The sequence below is a fragment of the Oncorhynchus masou genome, chromosome 15 (genome assembly GCF_036934945.1).
Source record: "Oncorhynchus masou masou isolate Uvic2021 chromosome 15, UVic_Omas_1.1, whole genome shotgun sequence".
Lineage (NCBI taxonomy): Eukaryota > Metazoa > Chordata > Actinopteri > Salmoniformes > Salmonidae > Oncorhynchus > Oncorhynchus masou.
In genome coordinates, this window is record NC_088226.1 from 46,130,120 (window position 1) to 46,147,985 (window position 17,866).

Here is a 17,866-nt window from a genome sequence, read left to right on the forward strand (position 1 = left end):
AACAGGGAGGAGAATGAATGTTAGCAAAGAGAGAGGGAGACAGCATGAAGTATCAATGTGCCTATTATGACTGGAGATTTAATGTTTGCGTCACAGATTCCTCTTCATCCCGTGCCAGACGCTTTAGTACATGAAGTTCTGAACCTGGCATTCAAGCACTTTAAACACAAAGAGGGGTAAGTGTAAATAACACACACACACACACACCAGACCTGGGATGACTCTAGTTAACTATCCTTTGTGATCAATTCAGGGGAACAAATAGTTACTTAGGAAGTGACTACAGCTATTTGAATACAGATCTGAGAAAGCAAATACTTTTAAATATTTGACTACTGATCTCAGGAAGTGGTTGGTTTAAAACTTTTTTTATTTTTATTTTTTATTTTTTTAAACTATTGGATTGGCTGCCTTCAGCTAATGGCAGGGCTGTATCTGGAACTGTATGTTGAGGATAGAAATGAAATGATTTGTGCAAACACAATATCCTGTACAATTCCAGTATACCGGACTTTGATCTACCGAATACATTTCTATCGGACAATTCAGGAGATCTCCATTCTCCCGAATGTCCATTGCCCCAGGTTTACATTATCACGTCAAGCCAATTATATTTTGTGGAGGGAAGAATAAATAAGTTGTGACGCTCAACTATTGTATGGCTCTTTCAACATGCCACTGAAAAGGTTAAAAGCTGCTATTCATTTAATGATACCTGAAAATACTGTAGAGTAATTCAAAGCCATTTGCAAACAGCAAGTTGAACCTCTTTGTTGAGCCGAGGGTAAGTGTTGTTTCAAGCACACACACAATACCTTTTAAAGGGATAGTTTACTCGGAATACAGAGTAACATGATTTCCCACCGAACTCTGCTGTAGTTGATTCAACAAGGCCGTTTTGGGATATTTAGGTTCCTTCCGACACTTAATAGAAATATATTTTATTACTGTGAGCATTCTCCTTAAACGTTTAACATTAAACTGTTCTTGTGCCTGTGTAATAAAACTGTAATTACTTTTGGCGCAACATTTTTATGAGCGTGTTATATAATACTTTCGTAGTAGCATTTTAATTGCGCGGCAATTAAAGTTTTTAACTACTGTACCCAAGGAAGTTCCACATTTTAATGTCACATGCACAAGTACAGTGATATGCCTTTCTTGTAAGCGCTAATCCTACAAATGCAGTAATCAATAACAATGTAATACTAAAAGTAACAAGGTAGAACAAAAACACACGATATAGAAATAACACAAACTATACTATATACAGCATACTGCTATATATGCGTATGCAGAGTCAGTTCCAGTGCAATATTTACAATGTGTAGGGATACCGGATTGATAGAGGTGGATATGTATAGGGGTAAGGTGACCAGGCATCAGGATGTATGATAAACAGAGTAGCAGCAGCTTATAGGGTGTGTGTGTGTGTAGAGTCTGTGTAGAAGTATGTGCATACGTGTGTGTGTGTGTGTGTCTTCTCAAATTGTGGAGTGGGCATTTTGTATGTGAGGAGTATCGGTGTGCGTAGTATGTAAGACCCTGTGAGTGTGCATGGAGACGGTGCAAAAATAAGAATAAATGACGAAGGTCAACTCCGATAGTCTGTGTAGCCATTCTGTTAGATATTAAGCAGTCTTATGGCTATGGGATTGAAGCTGTTCAGGAGCCTGTTGGTGTCAGACTTGATGCACCGATGGCACTTGCTGTGCAGAAGCAGAGAGAACAGTCTATGGCTTGAGTAGTTGGAGTCTTGAACGGTTTTCTTGGCCTTCCTTTCAAAACCCCTGATGTAGAGGTCCTGGATGGCAGGGAGCTCTGCCCCAGTGATGTTAATGGGCTGTCCCATTTTGAGGATTTGAGGGCCCATGCCAAACCTTTTCAACCTCCTTAGGGAGAAGGTGCTGTCGCACCTTCACTGTGCGAGTGTATGACCATATTAAGTTCCAACTGATTTGGACACTGAGGAAATTGATGTTCTTGACTGACTTCACTACAGCCCCGTGGATGGGGACTGCCCCCCCCCATCAGGCCTGCCACCGTCGTGTCCTCAGAAAACTTGATGGTTTTGGAGTTGTGAGTGAACAGGGAGTACTGGAGGGGACTGAGCACACACCCCTGTGGGGCCCCCGTGTTGAGGGTCAGCGTGGCGGAAGTGACGTTGTCTACCCTCGCCACCTGGGGTTGGCACGTCAGGAAGTCCAGGATCCAGTTGCAGAGGAAGGTGTTCAGACCTAGGGTCCTAAGCTTGGTGGCAAGCTTGGAGGGGACAATGGTGTTGAATGCTGAGCTGTAGTCAATGAATAGAATTGTCACGTACAGTAGGTAATCTTATCTAAGTGGGTGAGTGCGCAATTGAGATTGCGTCGTCTGTGGAACTGTTGGGGCGGTCTGCAAATTGTAGTGGGTCTAAACTGTCTGGCACTGTCGTTGACGTGTGCCATAACCAGCCTCTCAAAGCACTTCATGATTACAGATGTGGGTGCTACAAGGAGGTAGTCAGTGTGGCATGAAGCCGTGGAGTTCTTGGGAACAGGCATGATGGTTGTCATCTTAAAACGTGGGGATTCTCTGAGAATGTGCCCTAGCATGCTACCAGGTGACTGTTCCCTATTCCATGGAATAACCCCATTATTATGTACAACTTTGCTATGGTAATAATCACAAAGTTACAAAAAACTTCATGTCAAGTATTACTGTATTACCTGTCCCAGCCATTATGAAAATACATTTGTCAGTCATTTTGAAGCTGCAAAATTGGTCTACTCTAATGTTGAGGTGATGTTAATGTCCCTCATGTGTTTAGTTCTAGGCTAAATAGGCTGTATTAAGATGTATATCTAAGAGCCCTTAAAACCATGTGCTTATGATCCTCTTTTTCCCCTGTTAAAAAAAACACTAATTTCCAACTTGTAGATATTGGTTCTTCATCAAATATTTTGTTGGTTTTCAATTTAATTGCATATTTTCAAATGTTGCTTTGGTTTTCTGAGAGGTATTCAAAATAGTTTCAAATGTTACTTGTTTTTCGGAGACCTGTATTTGAATATCAAATCATTTTTGCCTTTTTGTTGTAATTATATAGACTAAATTCGACAACCTTGAGTATTTGAAAAGTTGGTATTTTCAAATAAATAAATACGTTACAGCTTTTTTCTGCCTAGGTCTGTCATATATATATATATATATATACCAGCGGCGTTCACTCTGACCCTGCGAGGGCCGGAGCCTGCTGGTTTTCTGTTCTACCTGATAATTAATTGCACACACCTGTTTCCCAGGTCTAAATCAGTCCCTGCTTTGAGGGGAACAATGAAAAAACGCAAAGGAGCTGGCTTCGATGTCCACAGTTGAGTTGTGAGGGCTATATACAGTACAGTACTCTAAGTCCAACACAGATAATATTCCTGAGTGGTTTTGGCTCTGCAGCGCAGTGACTCATTACTCATTACTGTTTGGATAGACTGTTTTTATAACCCATGTGTGTGACTTTATGGCCTGTCCACATCATTGTCACTTACAGAAAACACAATCGCCACTTGTTAGACAAGTTGAGTAAACCGTCACTCAACTGTTTCAACCCTACATTATACAGCCACATGCCTCTGGTTTTTACAGAGATGACTGTTTGGGATGATATTTCCTTTAATAGTTTTGTTTGTTCAGCTGCTTCTCACAGGTCTGTTTATGGGTCAGTGTCTTCGTACACCCATGTTAAAATATTAGGAGAGCTACTTCTTTTTGTGTGGGTGGGTCAACGATGTCTTCTGATTGACAGGTACTCCGGCCCCAACACTGGCAATGTGCACATCATAGCAGACCTGTATGCGGAGGTCATCGGAGTTCTCACACAGTCAAAGTAAGCGTTTTCTCCTTGGTGTCCTCTCAACACAGTTGAAATAACTGAACAGGTCACTCCTGTTTTATTCACATGCCACTTCTAAACTTCATGTTAAAAATGCGCCAACTCCTTATGAAAGACTCAGTCCGTTGAATCAGAGGCTGAGTCAGACGCTAAATCGGTGTAATGTGCGTTGGTCGCTCCAGGTTCCAGGCGGTGCGTAAGAAGTTCATCACGGAGCTGAAGGAGCTGCGGCAGAAGGAGCAGAGCCCCTACGTGGTCCAGAGCATCATCAGCCTCATCATGGGCCTGAAGTTCTTCAGGGTCAAGATGTACCCCGTGGAGGACTTCGAGGCCTCCTTCCAGTTCATGCAGGTCAGTTGTCCTGGGTCGGGTTCATTTAGAGCACACCGTAGCAAACCGTACCAAGAAGAGAAGCGTTCCTCATTGGACAAGTTCAGGCATTCCTTCCCTGTTTCAAAACTTCAGTTTTTGGTGAATTCAACCCTGATGTGTCCAAGCAACAGGCGTTGATCTAATCTACTGGATGCCCAGACTGTACGGTACTGTATGTCTGATCGTGTCCGAGTGGCTCCGTATGCTCGACTGATGGCTCTCAGCGGAACCACTGTACACCCATTAGAGGTTTTACTGCAGCCCTTTTGTTGGGACTCAGCAGCTCTCTGTAGCAGAGCCTCATAAAGCTAGAGTAACGATCAGATAGCAGATCATTGTGCCAAGAGGAGTGTGTGCGTTGTAGGCCCAGCCAAGAGCACTGAACGGAGCAATGCCTTGTCGTTAAGCTCAATACGGCAGCAAAAATCTTGCTCAATATGCTCCCCTCGAAACAAGCCCTGATTTTTCCAGCGTGTTAATGGAATATGTTGGGTAATATGCAGAGATTTGGGGGTTTTAGGCTGGGTTCTGTACAGCACTTTGTGACATCAGCTGATGTAAGAAGGGCTTTATAAATACATTTTGATTCTGCCCATATGCGAGAATCTGTTGCACTGTCTTGGTTTTATGTGTCTAATGGGTTTGTGGATCTGTCACACTGTTTGTCCTCATCCATGTTGGTATGGCTCTGTGTGTTCCTCAGGAGTGTGCCCAGTATTTCCTGGAGGTGAAGGATAAGGACATAAAGCATGCATTGGCTGGCCTCTTTGTTGAGATCCTCATCCCTGTTGCTGCTGTGAGTACCAACCAGACAACATAATACAAAACATGGGAAAACCCCACATTCCACAGATAGATTCCACTGTGTTAGTTACCATAGAAAGCACATTAGATTTGCTGCAATGTCATTGGCTGCATCTGAAATTGCACACTATTCCCTAAGTTTGGGCCCTGGTGAAAAGTAGTGCAGATTTTATTTATTTATTTCACCTTTTATTTAACCAGGTAGGCTAGTTGAGAACAAGTTCTCATTTGCAACTACGACCTGGCCAAGATAAGGCAAAGCAGGGCAACCCAAACAACAGCACAAAGTTACACATGGAATAAACAAACATTCAGTCAATAATACAATAGAAAAAGTCTATACACAGTGTGTGCAAATGAGGTAGGATAAGGGAGGTAAGGCAATAAATAGGCCATAGTGGCGACTATAAAGGGAATAGGTTACCATTTTGGTCGCACATATTAATTGAATGAGCTGTGGTGAACCCTTCCTCCCTCCCTGCAGGCGGTGAAGAATGAAGTCAACGTGCCGTGCCTCAAGAACTTTGTGGAGATGCTCTACCAGACAACCTTTGACCTTAGCTCCAGGAAGAAGCACTCTTTGGTAACATCAACTCTTCCCTCCCACTCCTCTCACCAGTCTCTTTTCCCTCTCTCTTTTTTTATTATGTCAACTTGTTAACTTTCCCCCCCTCACTTTCCCCATTTTCCCTCCCTCTTTTCCCCATTCCCCCCCCTCACTTTCCCCATTTTCCCTCCCTCTTTTCCACAATTCCCCCCCTCTCTTTTCCCCATTTCCCCCTCTCTTTTTCCCCATTTCCCCCTCTCTCTTTTTCCCCATTTCCCCCCCCCTCTCTTTCCCCCCCCCTCTCTTTTTCCCCATTTCCCCCCCCCCCTCTCTTCCCCCCCCCCTCTCTTTTCCCCATTTCCCCCCCTCTCTCTCTTTTCCCCATTCCCCCCCCTCTCTCTTTTCCCCATTTCCCCCCCCTCTCTCTCTTTTCCCCATTCCCCCCCTCTCTCTTTTCCCCATTTCCCCCCCTCTCTCTTTTCCCCATTTTCCCCCTCTCTTTCAGGCTCTGTATCCTCTGGTGACGTGCCTGCTGTGTGTCAGTCAGAAGCAGTTCTTCCTCAATAACTGGCACATCTTCCTCACAAACTGCCTCTCGCACCTGAAGGTAAACGACACAATCAGCTCAAGCATGTACCTGACAGAGTTACTGGCCTATAAAGGACTCTGAAAAGAAATGCAAATGCCAATTTCACATTTGAATAGGACGCTTTCTGTTTTATCTTTAAAGACTGTGGATTCCCTAATGTTTGAAATTCACTGTGACATGTCATTGAGTGTTATTTTCGAAAGACTGTATAATGAAAATAGATTTCTCCCTTTAGCTGTATCACGTGCTATGAACCTCAAATGTTTGTTGCGTACCGAGTTCTGTCATGTGTTACTGTTACCATGACTGAAACCTTATTGCTCTAGCAGAATGTTCTTTAGCCCAGGTAAGTTGTTAATTGTCATAGTGAGATGTTAGCCATCCCACACACATCAGAAATGGATCTGAGGTGTTTTGGGGTTGAAGGGTGTGCCTTAATAATCATATCTTCCTCCTACCCTGTCCGACAACCCCTTCCAAACCAATCAAGCCAATCAATTGTGCTCCTCTCCTGTACCGTACCTCAAGCCAATCCAGACCAGATTTTACTTTGTTGTGTGACTGTCTCCTCGCTTCTCAACTCTGAATAGATTCCCTTGTGGCGATTCATTCCCTCTGATTCCATGGTGGACACATGCTTTAATTCCCTTTGCTCCTGATGACTCTGTTGTTGAACTGACTCTCTATAATCACAGTCAGGTGGTGATTCAGTTGCTTTTGATATCCTGTGAAAGATTAGATTCTCTTTGACGACGTAGTTTTACTGAACCTGGTGATTTTAGATTACATCAGCACCAAATGGACTCATCTCCCTTCTTTTTGTGGTGGAACCTCGAGTCTCTGGTGGAGATTTGTTTGGGAATGAGTGATGATTTAGCTCCTATTGTCCACTGGGCCATTTTAACCCTGTCCTTGTTCTCACATCACTCCAGATCAAATGCTGACTCCGATTTGATTCAGTTTTGTGCCTTACCTTGTTTTGGAGAGCAAGAATCAATCCGATTTTTTTTGGTGCCGTAACATACGGCCTGCTTTCCTACTTGGTGTCCGTTCACTGTCCCTCTCCTCACGCCATCTGTCCACACCTTCTTCACCCCTGCTTTGTGTGTGTGTTCTCTTCCCTGTCAATTTGATTTGCCATCTATTGCACATCTTTCATCTCTTCACTTTCACAAAGTATGGAATATAAGATCATGCTACATGTCAAAATGTAAAAAACAATAATATTGTCTAGTGTATCATTGCACTCTTTCTATACGACTATATTGATGGATATTTGTGTTTTGACATATTACTGCTTTTGCATTTCATACTTTGCATCTCACTTCTGTGTCTAATATGAGACTGACTCAAGTCGATAGGAGGCAGTTAGTTGGTAGTGAGGGTTTTTAGTCAAACGTCTCATTTTTGTGTTTCTATTATTTTGCTCTGTTCTCTTTCTAACCTGCATGTCTCCCTCCCCTCATCCTCACACGCCATGTCTCCTGTCGTTTTGGCTCACATTTTCACTCGCTCCAGATACCGTCTAACAACAGCATCCGAAAGCAGATTGAGACACTGCAGGTGAGTTTGTCTGGTGGCATGACCCCACCCCCCCACCCCCCTCCGACAGGTCACCTGGCCCTGTCCTGAGCCTCTGGAGGACAGAGGGGATGCACCTCCTTAGCCGAGGGCAACAATGCGCTGGACACTGATAGTCCTCTTAAAGTGGAACTTACTGAGAGAAAAGATTACACAGAAAATAGTGGTTGGACACTTGGCTCTTAATCGCAAATTGTTTGAAACGCAATGATGACTTTGACTTCATCAGTGGTTTATGGCCTTGCTGTTTTCTATGTATAATAGTGGTTAGAGCATCATCTTGGTGACGTCAATCGAGCGGACTGCATCATACCAATGTGTCGCTAACACATTCTCAGAGACCTACCTTACGCTTTGAGGGGTGTTACGAAGCCAGTTACCTGGAAGGGGTTGTTGGTAAATCTGAGGACTAACCAGATGGATTTTGTAGTCTCGGTTTGGAGACCCGTAGGGTCCTGCATCATTTTGTTTGTTCTATTAGCGTTTGTGAGAGGCTGTCTCTCATTACACCCAATTCTATTATCTCTGTGGCGTTGCCGTGCGGCTGTGTGATGCACCCTTGCAGCTCCATGGCCCACTGAAGGGTTGGAAAGGTCATTTTAGTACCCTTGAAAGAATCCTTTGTATGGTTGTCCGCTGTGTTGATGTTGGAGGAGGGTATGTTGCGTGCCTGGATTTGATTTGGCAGCACTGTGTACTTGCGTTTTTCCTCACCATTTTTTATTTTTGTTTTTGTGAACGCTCAGCTGTACAAACATTCCCCGGGGTTCGGAACATCAGAAACTACCGCTAGCATAACACGCTGTACTACATCTATATATAGACGGGCTCACTCTGGCACGGGCTTCTTTTGCGACAAGCTGAAATCTTTTCAAGAATCTCGTACATCGGTCGTTTTTATATAAGATGATTCCTAAATGTAATTGGTGTGTGACGGATGTATGAATCGGACAGGCCGTTAGATCTGAAGGCGGACCTCGTTATCAAATCACAGATACGACTTGCCGCGAGTCATATCCGTCACTGGGGCATCTCAAACATTTTACTCTAAATGAGACATGAAACACGCTGTATAAATTGTCTCATTCAGTACAGTAGGTCAAAGGGATGGTTTGTGCACCACACCGGACTTCCTGGAGGAGGCAGTTGTTCTAAATGTTCCCTCTCTGTCCCCCTTTTCTTTCTTTTTTTAGAACAAAGACCCCAAAATGTCCCGTGTGGCGCTGGAGTCCCTCTACAGACTGCTGTGGGTCTACATCATCAGGATCAAGTGTGAGAGCAACACCGTCACGCAGAGGTCAGTACCAGCCCGGGCCAGAGACTGAGACGGGTCAGGGTCCACACACTCACCCTGTTGGCCCATGACCACGCTATCTCTGTGTGAACAGACACTGTGAAATGAAAGTCACCCAGACAGCACCTAAATCACCATATTACGACAAATAAATGCTCACTCCTTCTACAGAAGCAGAACTAGAATCCCATCTCCACTCAGAATTGGTCTAGTCTACAGTCTCCTTGGTGAACATCTCCAGTTGAATAATCCCTTTAATCCTGTCCTGTTTCCCTGCAGCCGGCTGCTCAGCATCGTTTCAGCACTTTTCCCCAAAGGTTCCCGTAGTGTGGTGCCGAGGGACACGCCCCTCAACATCTTTGTCAAGATCATCCAGTTCATAGCTCAGGTTTGTCTTATGAGGTCGTGCTGGAGCAGTTCTTCCTGTATAATTATGCTAATGGCTTGAATGTTATCTGTGATTAGTGATTATTGGTCTTTCGTGGCTCATTTTACAGGAAAGGCTTGACTTTGCTATGAAGGAGATAATTTATGACCTCCTGTGTGTGGGGAAATCTCACAAGACCTTCACCATCAATCCAGAGGTAAGAGATGGCCGAGAGACGACAGTCATTTTACAATCATACTCGCTGTGATTATACTCTTCAATCTCTGACTGTTTCTTTCTCCCACTCTCTCAGAGGATGAATATTGGCCTGAGGGCCTTCCTGGTGATAGCTGACAGTCTGCAGCAGAAGGACGGGGAGCCGCCCATGCCCACCACAGGGGTCATCATGCCCTCAGGAAACACTCTGCGTGTCAAAAAGATCTTCCTTGCCACCACCCTCACTGACGAGGAGGCCAAGGTCATTGGTAGGTCAACATCTCTGAGCTCCACCCTGGTCACTACAGGACAGTATGACTCAGCTATGACTCAGGGACTATGGACCAAAGTTAGCTTTCTTCCGAACTCCGGCAATTTTACATTGATGTTGAACCTGAAATGTTGATAATTGTACACTGTCCCTGCCGAATACATTTCTCAAATAAATAATCTTATGGGAGTGGGTCATTTTAAGGTTAAGTTTGTGTACAGTGTCAGAGTAATGACTGTGTGTTTGTAGGCATGTCGCTGTACTACCCAGCGGTGAGAAAGGCACTGGACAACATCCTGCGTCACCTGGACAAGGAGGTGGGGCGCTCCATGAGCATGACCAACGTCCAGATGTCCAATAAGGAGCCTGAGGACATGATTACGTAAGGGCCTCTCTGACTTGTGTGATCCATAACGTGTGTTTTTTACTATGTGTGTGTCCTTTACGTGTGTGTGTTATGTTGCAGGGGGGAGAGGAAGCCAAAGATCGATCTGTTCCGTACGTGTGTGGCGGCCATCCCCAGGCTGATCCCGGACGGCATGAGCAGACAGGACCTGATCGAGCTGCTGGCTAAGTAAAGGACCCCACTCCTTCGCATGCGCCACCTCTGTCTGGGACTAATTGATGAACAGAGCAATGGGGATTTTTGTTTTGCCAAAGCTGTGCCTTCAAAAGCTCTGTTTGTGATCACGTTTTGACCTCTGTCTGACCCATGCATCCTGTCCTCTCTCCAGGCTGACCATCCACATGGACGAGGAGCTACGCGGCCTGGCCTTCACCACCCTGCAGGCCCTGATGCTGGACTTCCCAGAGTGGAGGGAGGACGTGCTCTCTGGCTTCGTCTACTTCGTGGTGCGCGAGGTCACCGACGTACACCCCACGCTGCTGGACAACGCCGTCAAGATGCTGCTGCAGCTCATCAGCCAGTGGAGGCAGGCCGTCCAAACCAGCAACAAGACCCACGAGGCACAGGTGGGTGGAGAGTGGATAGCTCTCATTTTGTCCGGTTGTGGTCAACTCTGTGTGTTTTACATGTGCGTAACGCCGTACAAGGACAGCGGCTCAAACGTCTTGCTCTGTACTGTAGTAGTAGGATTATTTAAGCAATAATGCCAGAGAGGGTGTGGTATATGGCCAATATATCACGGCTAAGGGCTGTTCTTAGGCACAACGCAACGCGGACATTCCTTAGCCATGGCCACATATCACAAACCCCCGAGGTGCCTTATTGCTATTATAAACTGGTTACCAATGTAATTAGAGCAGTAAAAATAATGTTTTGTCATACCAGTGGTTTACAGTCTGATATATCATGGCTGTTAGCCAATCAGCATTCAGGGCTCGAACCACCCAGTTTATATTGTGTATTTTGAATTGGGTTTGTGTGATAAAGTAACCATGTCTGTGTGTGCTCCAGCAGGGCCCTGGAAGCGGGCCATCTCTGCCCCTGGAGCGCTCTCCTCTGTGGGGGGTGCTGCATGTGGCGGAGGGCCTGGCACTGGTGGTTCTGTGCAGCTGCCGTCCCGCCACGCGCAGGCTGGCTGTTAATATCCTCAAAGAGGTCCGAGCCCTGCACACTGCTCTGGGCATCGCCAAGGTAACTACCAACTCAGACTGAGATGGGGTTGTGAAAGTGACTCAAATAATGAGATGCATTGTTGTTAAAGTAACCTCAGATAAGATGCAAGAGACTCTCTATCAAAAAAAAAAAAAAAAAATGAGACTCACATTCACCATTTCTGCCTGTCTTTTTCAGGGAGATGAGGAGTTGGCCATAGATGTGATGGACAGGCTAAGTGCGTCTGTGCTGGAGAGCTTCATCCATCTCACAGGAGCTGACCAGGTAAGAATTGCAAACCTGTTGTGTAATACACACATGATTTTGATTTAACTACGCAAGTCAATTAAGAACAAATTCTTATTTACAATGACTGCCTACCAAGAGGCAAAAGGCCACCTATGGGGGCTGGGATTCAAAATAATAATGTAGGACAAAACACACATCACGACAAGAGACTACGTAAAGAGAGACCTAGGACAACGCATGGCAGCAACACAACATAGTAGCAACACATGGCAGCAGCACAACATGGTACATACACCCTGACCCTCATCCTCCCCTCTCCCCTGCAGACCAACCTGCTATATTGTCCCAGCGGTATCGACCTGCAGACGCTGGCAGAATGGAACTCGTCTCCCATCAGCCACCAGTTTGACGTGGTCAGCCCGTCGCACATCTGGGTGTTTGCCCACGTGACGCAGGGCCAGGATCCCTGGGTCATCAGCCTGTCCAGCTACCTGCGCCAAGAGCACCTGCCCAAGCACTGCCCCACCGCACTCAACTACGCCGGGATGTTTGCCTACACGCGCCTGCAGCTGCTCTCTCCGCAAGTGGACATCAAGTATGTCTCTCCAGGCCTTTACTCAATATTGTCAATATTGTTCTCTTGGGTGCATGTACACGTTTACATTTGAGGTTGGTAAAAGCCACTTAGAATTGATGATGTTGCAGTCCGCGCACTAGAGGGCTGAGTGACGTCACCTTGTCTCTTGTACGGTGTCCATACGGTCTACACCGTCACTGGGGAGACTGCGCGTGGCTGTGAATGACTTCATCCTAATATATCCCTCAGCTGTATACGTATGTGATCCCCGTGAGGAGGAGAGTTGGCGCCTGTCTTTCTACTGTTTGTATGTCTGTGACACACATGGAAATTATTTCAGTAATATTGTATATCAGTCCCTCCAGGATTCCAAGATTCTGCGATTTCCCTGCATATTATGCTATGGCTTGCAGATTTGACCAATCACCTCACTATTTCCACGTAAAGCACTCAAAGTGTAGCAATATTATCATATTAAACTTACCCATCAGCGGAGTACAAAAAGAGGACTTGCAATTTCAACCAATCCCAGCAAATTTACCGCGTAGTATGGTTCAATTAAGCCACACGTCAACAAACCTTTTCCCTTTGCAACTAATTTTAAAGTTTTTGCATATTGCCTGCAAAAAAAACAAATAAGTGTGTGTATGTGTATATCACCTGCCTGTTATTAATATTTTCCCTTTGTCCTCTGCCCCTGCAGCAGCCCTATAAATGCTAAGAAGCTGAACAGCCTGAGCAGCAGTAGTGACTCGTACGTGGGGCTGTGGAGGAACTACCTGATCCTCTGTTGTAGCTCTGCCACTTCCTCCCCCAACTCCTCCTCCACCTCTGGCTCCGTCCGCTGCTCCCCGCCTGAGACGCTGGCGTCCACGCCGGACAGTGGCTACAGCTACGACTCTAAGGTCAGAGGGCATGACCTATCCATTTTTTTTCTCTATGTTTTACTTGAGTGCTGTCAGTGTGATAATGCCTATTCCAAGTTGAGAAAACGCCATGTTTTTTTACTATATACATCTCTATCCTATTAGTTAGACATTGAAAAATTATTACTTTCCATATTGATTTCTGATCTTTGTGTGTGTGTCCAGATTATTGGCACTCCGTCCCCCTCATCCCTGTTCAAACACGTTGTTCCGATGATGCGCTCTGAGAGCATGGACATCACAGAGTCACTCGTCCTGGGGCTTGGCAGGACCAACCCCGTGGCCTTCAGGTGAGGGAGCCACCCTGTACGTCGACCTGTGGCTGACAGTCATGTTTCAGTTGCCTGTGTTCGAATTTTCATGTTTGAATATATAGTAGTGTGTGCGTTATTTGGTTAGTAGGCACAGAATGTAGTGAGTGAGTTTGTACAAGCGTTTTCCCGGTAGTTTTCCTTACTTCTATTCCGTTTTCCAGAGATCTGATAGAGGAACTGAACCCCATCATTAAGGAGGCTCTGGAGAGGAGACCTGAGGTGGGTGCAGCTCACTGACCCTCACATCTCCATGTATCTAACATAACACTGTACTACCTACTCAGTACTGGCTCTGCTCATCTTGTTGCAGAACATGAAGCGACGTAGGCGTCGCGACATCCTGAGGGTCCAGCTGGTCCGGATCTTTGAGCTGCTGGCCGACGCTGGCGTCGTCAGTCAGATGTGAGTGGAAGCCAGAACAGAACCATTACATATAAATACACAGTTATAGTTATAGAATCATGGACCGTCCATCTTTTGACTCCACTGACCCCTGTACTGTACCCCCTGTGTGTGTGCAGTGGGAGTGGCGGTCTGGACGGGGAGAGTCACTCTCTGAACTCGACACTGTTGGAGTATGTGGATCTGACGAGACAGCTGCTGGAGGCTGAGAACGACAAAGACTCAGACACACTGAAGGACATCCGCTGTCACTTCAGTGCTCTGGTGGCGAACATCATTCAGAACGTCCCAGGTACTACACACACACACACACACACACACACACACACACACACACACACACACACACACACTATAAAGTGTAAAATGTTGTATATGTGTGTTTTGAGTGGCTATTTGACATCTGCATACTCCCACCAGTGCACCAGAGGAGGACCATCTTCCCCCAGCAGTCTCTGAGACACAGTCTGTTCATGTTGTTCAGCCACTGGGCGGGTCCCTTCAGCATCATGTTCACCCCACTAGACCGGTACAGCGACCGCAACATGCAGATCAACCGACACCAGTACTGTGCTCTCAAGGTACAACCAGCTGTTCACACGCAAGACTATCACTGAGATCCCACTCTGTAAACACGTCATGACGGGGTAAATGTTTGTCTACTGCGTGTCTGCAGGCCATGTCGGCAGTGTTGTGCTGTGGTCCAGTGGCTGATAACGTTGGCCTCTCCTCTGACGGTTATCTCTACAAGTGGCTGGACAACATCCTGGACTCTCAGGACAGGAAGGTAAGAGAAGAGCCCTTCTGCACTACAGCCTCACTGCTGGGCTTAAACTATTCCTTGATTACCACCGGCTGTCCGTCATCGGCACTGATATGATCGCCAAACAGGATAAGGCTAAACTTTCACGGGTTCAATTACTTTGAGTGGTACGGATGAAAAGAAGGAAATAGCTTGACTCTTGAGGTGCAGCGGTGAGTGTATATGGAGGGCTTGTGCTGATGGTCCCTCTGATAGTCTGTTTGTCTGTGTGTCCCCCTGCAGGTGCACCAGTTGGGCTGTGAGGCGGTGATGCTGCTGTTGGAGCTGAACCCAGACCAGAGTAACCTGATGTTCTGGGCTGTGGACCGCTGTTACACTGGCTCACGCCGCGTGGCTGCCGGCTGCTTCAGGGCCATCGCCAACGTCTTTCACAACAGGCATGTCGGCCATTTTATAGTGTGTGTGTGTTTCTGTGTATTAACTCTGTAATCCATAATGTGTTAATATGATTGATATCGTATGGTCTACAGGGATTACCAGTTTGACACTGTGGTGCTGCTGAATCTGATCTTGTTCAAGTCTGCTGATTCATCCAGAGATATCTATGAGGTGGCCATGCAGCTGCTGCAGGTTGGTTTGACACCATCCAGGCCACACACTGGATCTATTTGGGAAAAATCCAGTATTTTTTACATGTACTTAATGGGATTTTTCTGTGCGTGTTCTGTTCCCCAGATCTTGGAGCCCAAGCTCTTCCGTTACGCTCACAAACTGGAGATCCAGAGAACAGATGGGATCCTGAGCCCTCCCTCCCCGCTGCCACACCTCTACTCTGTCTCCTACTACCAGCTGTCTGAGGAGCTGGCCAGGACATACCCAGAGCTCACCCTGCCCATCTTCTCAGGTCTGCACCGTTACATCACACACCGTCCTACACTCTTCTGTCTCATTGGGCAAATCTCAAAGGACACCCTGGTTAATGTAGTGCTCTTTAAAAGGAAATGGCCGGTCATTCGAGATGCGTAGCTTTGGCGTTTGACAGGTAGATTTGAGTCTTATCGGTGCGGCGACTGTGCCGTTTCCTTCCCCAGAGGTGAGCCAGCGTATCCAGACAGCACACCCTGGTGGTCGCCAGGTGATGCTGCACTACCTCCTGCCCTGGATGAACAACGTGGAGCTGGTGGACTTCAAGCCGTCGCCACGGCGACAGGAACCCCCAGTCTGTGAGGAGGATGAGGAGGCCCACGAGCGCGACATGATGATGGTCAACAGCCGGCGCTGGCTCAGAGGGGAGGGCTGGGGCTCCCCACACGCCACCACCATGGTGCTCAACAACCTCATGTTCATGACCGCCAAGGTATGACCGCGACCTGACCACACACAGGCATTACGTTGTCTGCTGCTGATAAATGATAGTGTTTGTTTGAACTGTGTTTGGCTTGTGTATACAGTACGGGGATGAGTTTGCGTGGTCAGAGATAGAGAACGTGTGGACCACGCTGGCCGACAGCTGGCCAAAGAACCTGAAGATCATCCTGCACTTCCTCATCAGCATGTCAGGGGTCAACAGTGAGCCCAGCCTCTTGCCCTATGTAAGTCCAGTTTACACACAGTGTCCTCTCTCCCTCACACCTCCCATATTCGGTCATCTTAAATGTTTGTTAAAACGTGTGTGTCATCAGGTGAAGCGGGTGGTGGTGTACCTGGGCAGGGATAAGACTATGCAGCTGCTGGAGGAGCTGATGTGTGAGCTGGACCTGACAGACCCAGTGAGCTCTGCTGTCACTCACATGGACAACCCTCCCTACTACCGCATCACCTCTAGCTACAAGATCCCCTCCGTCACCTCAGCAGGTATATAATCACACGGTCTTCTATACATGTCCCTCTACGTTATAGCCCCACTGTCCTGGTATATGAAACACAGATGCTTGATGTTTCTATGTTACATATTCTCCCATCTGCTCCCTCATGGACTGTTGGACTGTCATAATGACATTGTCTGTCATGTACCTCATGAACCTTGTTGTCATAGTTTCTAGATGTCTATCCCCATCTCTGTCCACAGGAACCAACTCCAGCAGTAACACCATGGTGCCAGGAACCGACGCTCACCATGACAGCAGCAAGAATAAAGACTCCAACATGGATGACGGGTATGAGATCACACACACACACACACACACCGAGACACTCCCAGTAAGACTACAGCTGTCTCTCTGTTGTCTGCAGTTCCACCCATCTGGACATCTACAGCGGTCTGAACAGCAACCTGAACCGTCAGCACCACCGCCTGGAGTCTCGTTACAGCAGCAGCTCTGGAGGATCTTATGAGGAGGAGAAGAGTGAGAGACAGCCATACTACTCTATGCTTTATGTACAGTTGATGTCAAAAGTTTACATACACTTAGGTTGGAGTCATTAAAACTAGTTTTTCAACCACTCCACAAATGTCTTGTTAACAAACAATAGTTTTGGCAAGTCGGTTAGGACAGCTACTTTGTGCATGATACAAGTAATTTTTCCAACAATTGTTTACTGACAGATTATTTCACTTATAATTCACTGTATCACAATTCCAGTGGGTCAGAAGTTTACATACACTGTGTTGACTGTGCCTTTAAACGGCTTGGAAAATTCCAGAAAATGATGTCATGGCTTTAGAAGCTTCTGATAGGCTAATTGACATCATTTGAGTCCATTTTTGAGTCAATTAGAGGTGTACCTGTGGATGTATTTAAAGGCCTACCTTCAAACTCTGAACCTCTTTGCTTGACATCATGGGAAAATCAAAAGAAATCAGCCAAGACCTCAGAAAAACAAATGGTGGCCCTCCACAAGTCTGGTGCAGCCTTGGGAGCAATTTCCAAATGCCTGAAGGTACCACGTTCATCTTTACAAACAATAGTTTGCAAGTATAAACACCATGGGACCACGCAGCCGTCATACCGCTCAGGGAGGAAACGCGTTCTGTCTCCTAGAGATGAGCGTACTTTTGTGAGAAAAGTGTAAATCAATCCCAGAACAACAGCACAAGACCTTGTGAAGATGCTGGAGGAAACAGGTACAAACGTATCTATATCCACAGCAAAACGAGTCCTATATCGACATAATCTGAAAGGCCGCTCAGCAAGGAAGAAGCCACTGCTCCAAAACCACCATTAATAA

The 17,866-nt window shown here is 46.3% G+C and overlaps 1 protein-coding gene across 1 annotated transcript in view; it reads left to right on the forward strand.

Annotated features, from left to right (window-relative positions):
- Nucleotides 1–17,866, forward strand: part of LOC135556322 (protein furry homolog-like) — a 71,155-nt gene that overhangs the window by 30,445 nt on the left and 22,844 nt on the right. Inside the window, 31 exon segments of the mRNA XM_064989423.1 lie at nt 97–176; nt 3,782–3,862; nt 4,051–4,219; nt 4,944–5,036; nt 5,529–5,627; nt 6,097–6,198; nt 8,955–9,058; nt 9,335–9,443; nt 9,553–9,639; nt 9,736–9,907; nt 10,159–10,291; nt 10,376–10,483; nt 10,644–10,881; nt 11,327–11,506; nt 11,666–11,752; nt 12,043–12,311; nt 12,997–13,198; nt 13,385–13,509; nt 13,695–13,752; nt 13,844–13,935; nt 14,055–14,227; nt 14,356–14,516; nt 14,612–14,722; nt 14,981–15,135; nt 15,229–15,328; nt 15,434–15,602; nt 15,790–16,055; nt 16,150–16,290; nt 16,381–16,552; nt 16,767–16,854; nt 16,931–17,043. Of these exon segments, the coding sequence (XP_064845495.1) occupies nt 97–176; nt 3,782–3,862; nt 4,051–4,219; nt 4,944–5,036; nt 5,529–5,627; nt 6,097–6,198; nt 8,955–9,058; nt 9,335–9,443; nt 9,553–9,639; nt 9,736–9,907; nt 10,159–10,291; nt 10,376–10,483; nt 10,644–10,881; nt 11,327–11,506; nt 11,666–11,752; nt 12,043–12,311; nt 12,997–13,198; nt 13,385–13,509; nt 13,695–13,752; nt 13,844–13,935; nt 14,055–14,227; nt 14,356–14,516; nt 14,612–14,722; nt 14,981–15,135; nt 15,229–15,328; nt 15,434–15,602; nt 15,790–16,055; nt 16,150–16,290; nt 16,381–16,552; nt 16,767–16,854; nt 16,931–17,043 (4,237 nt within the window).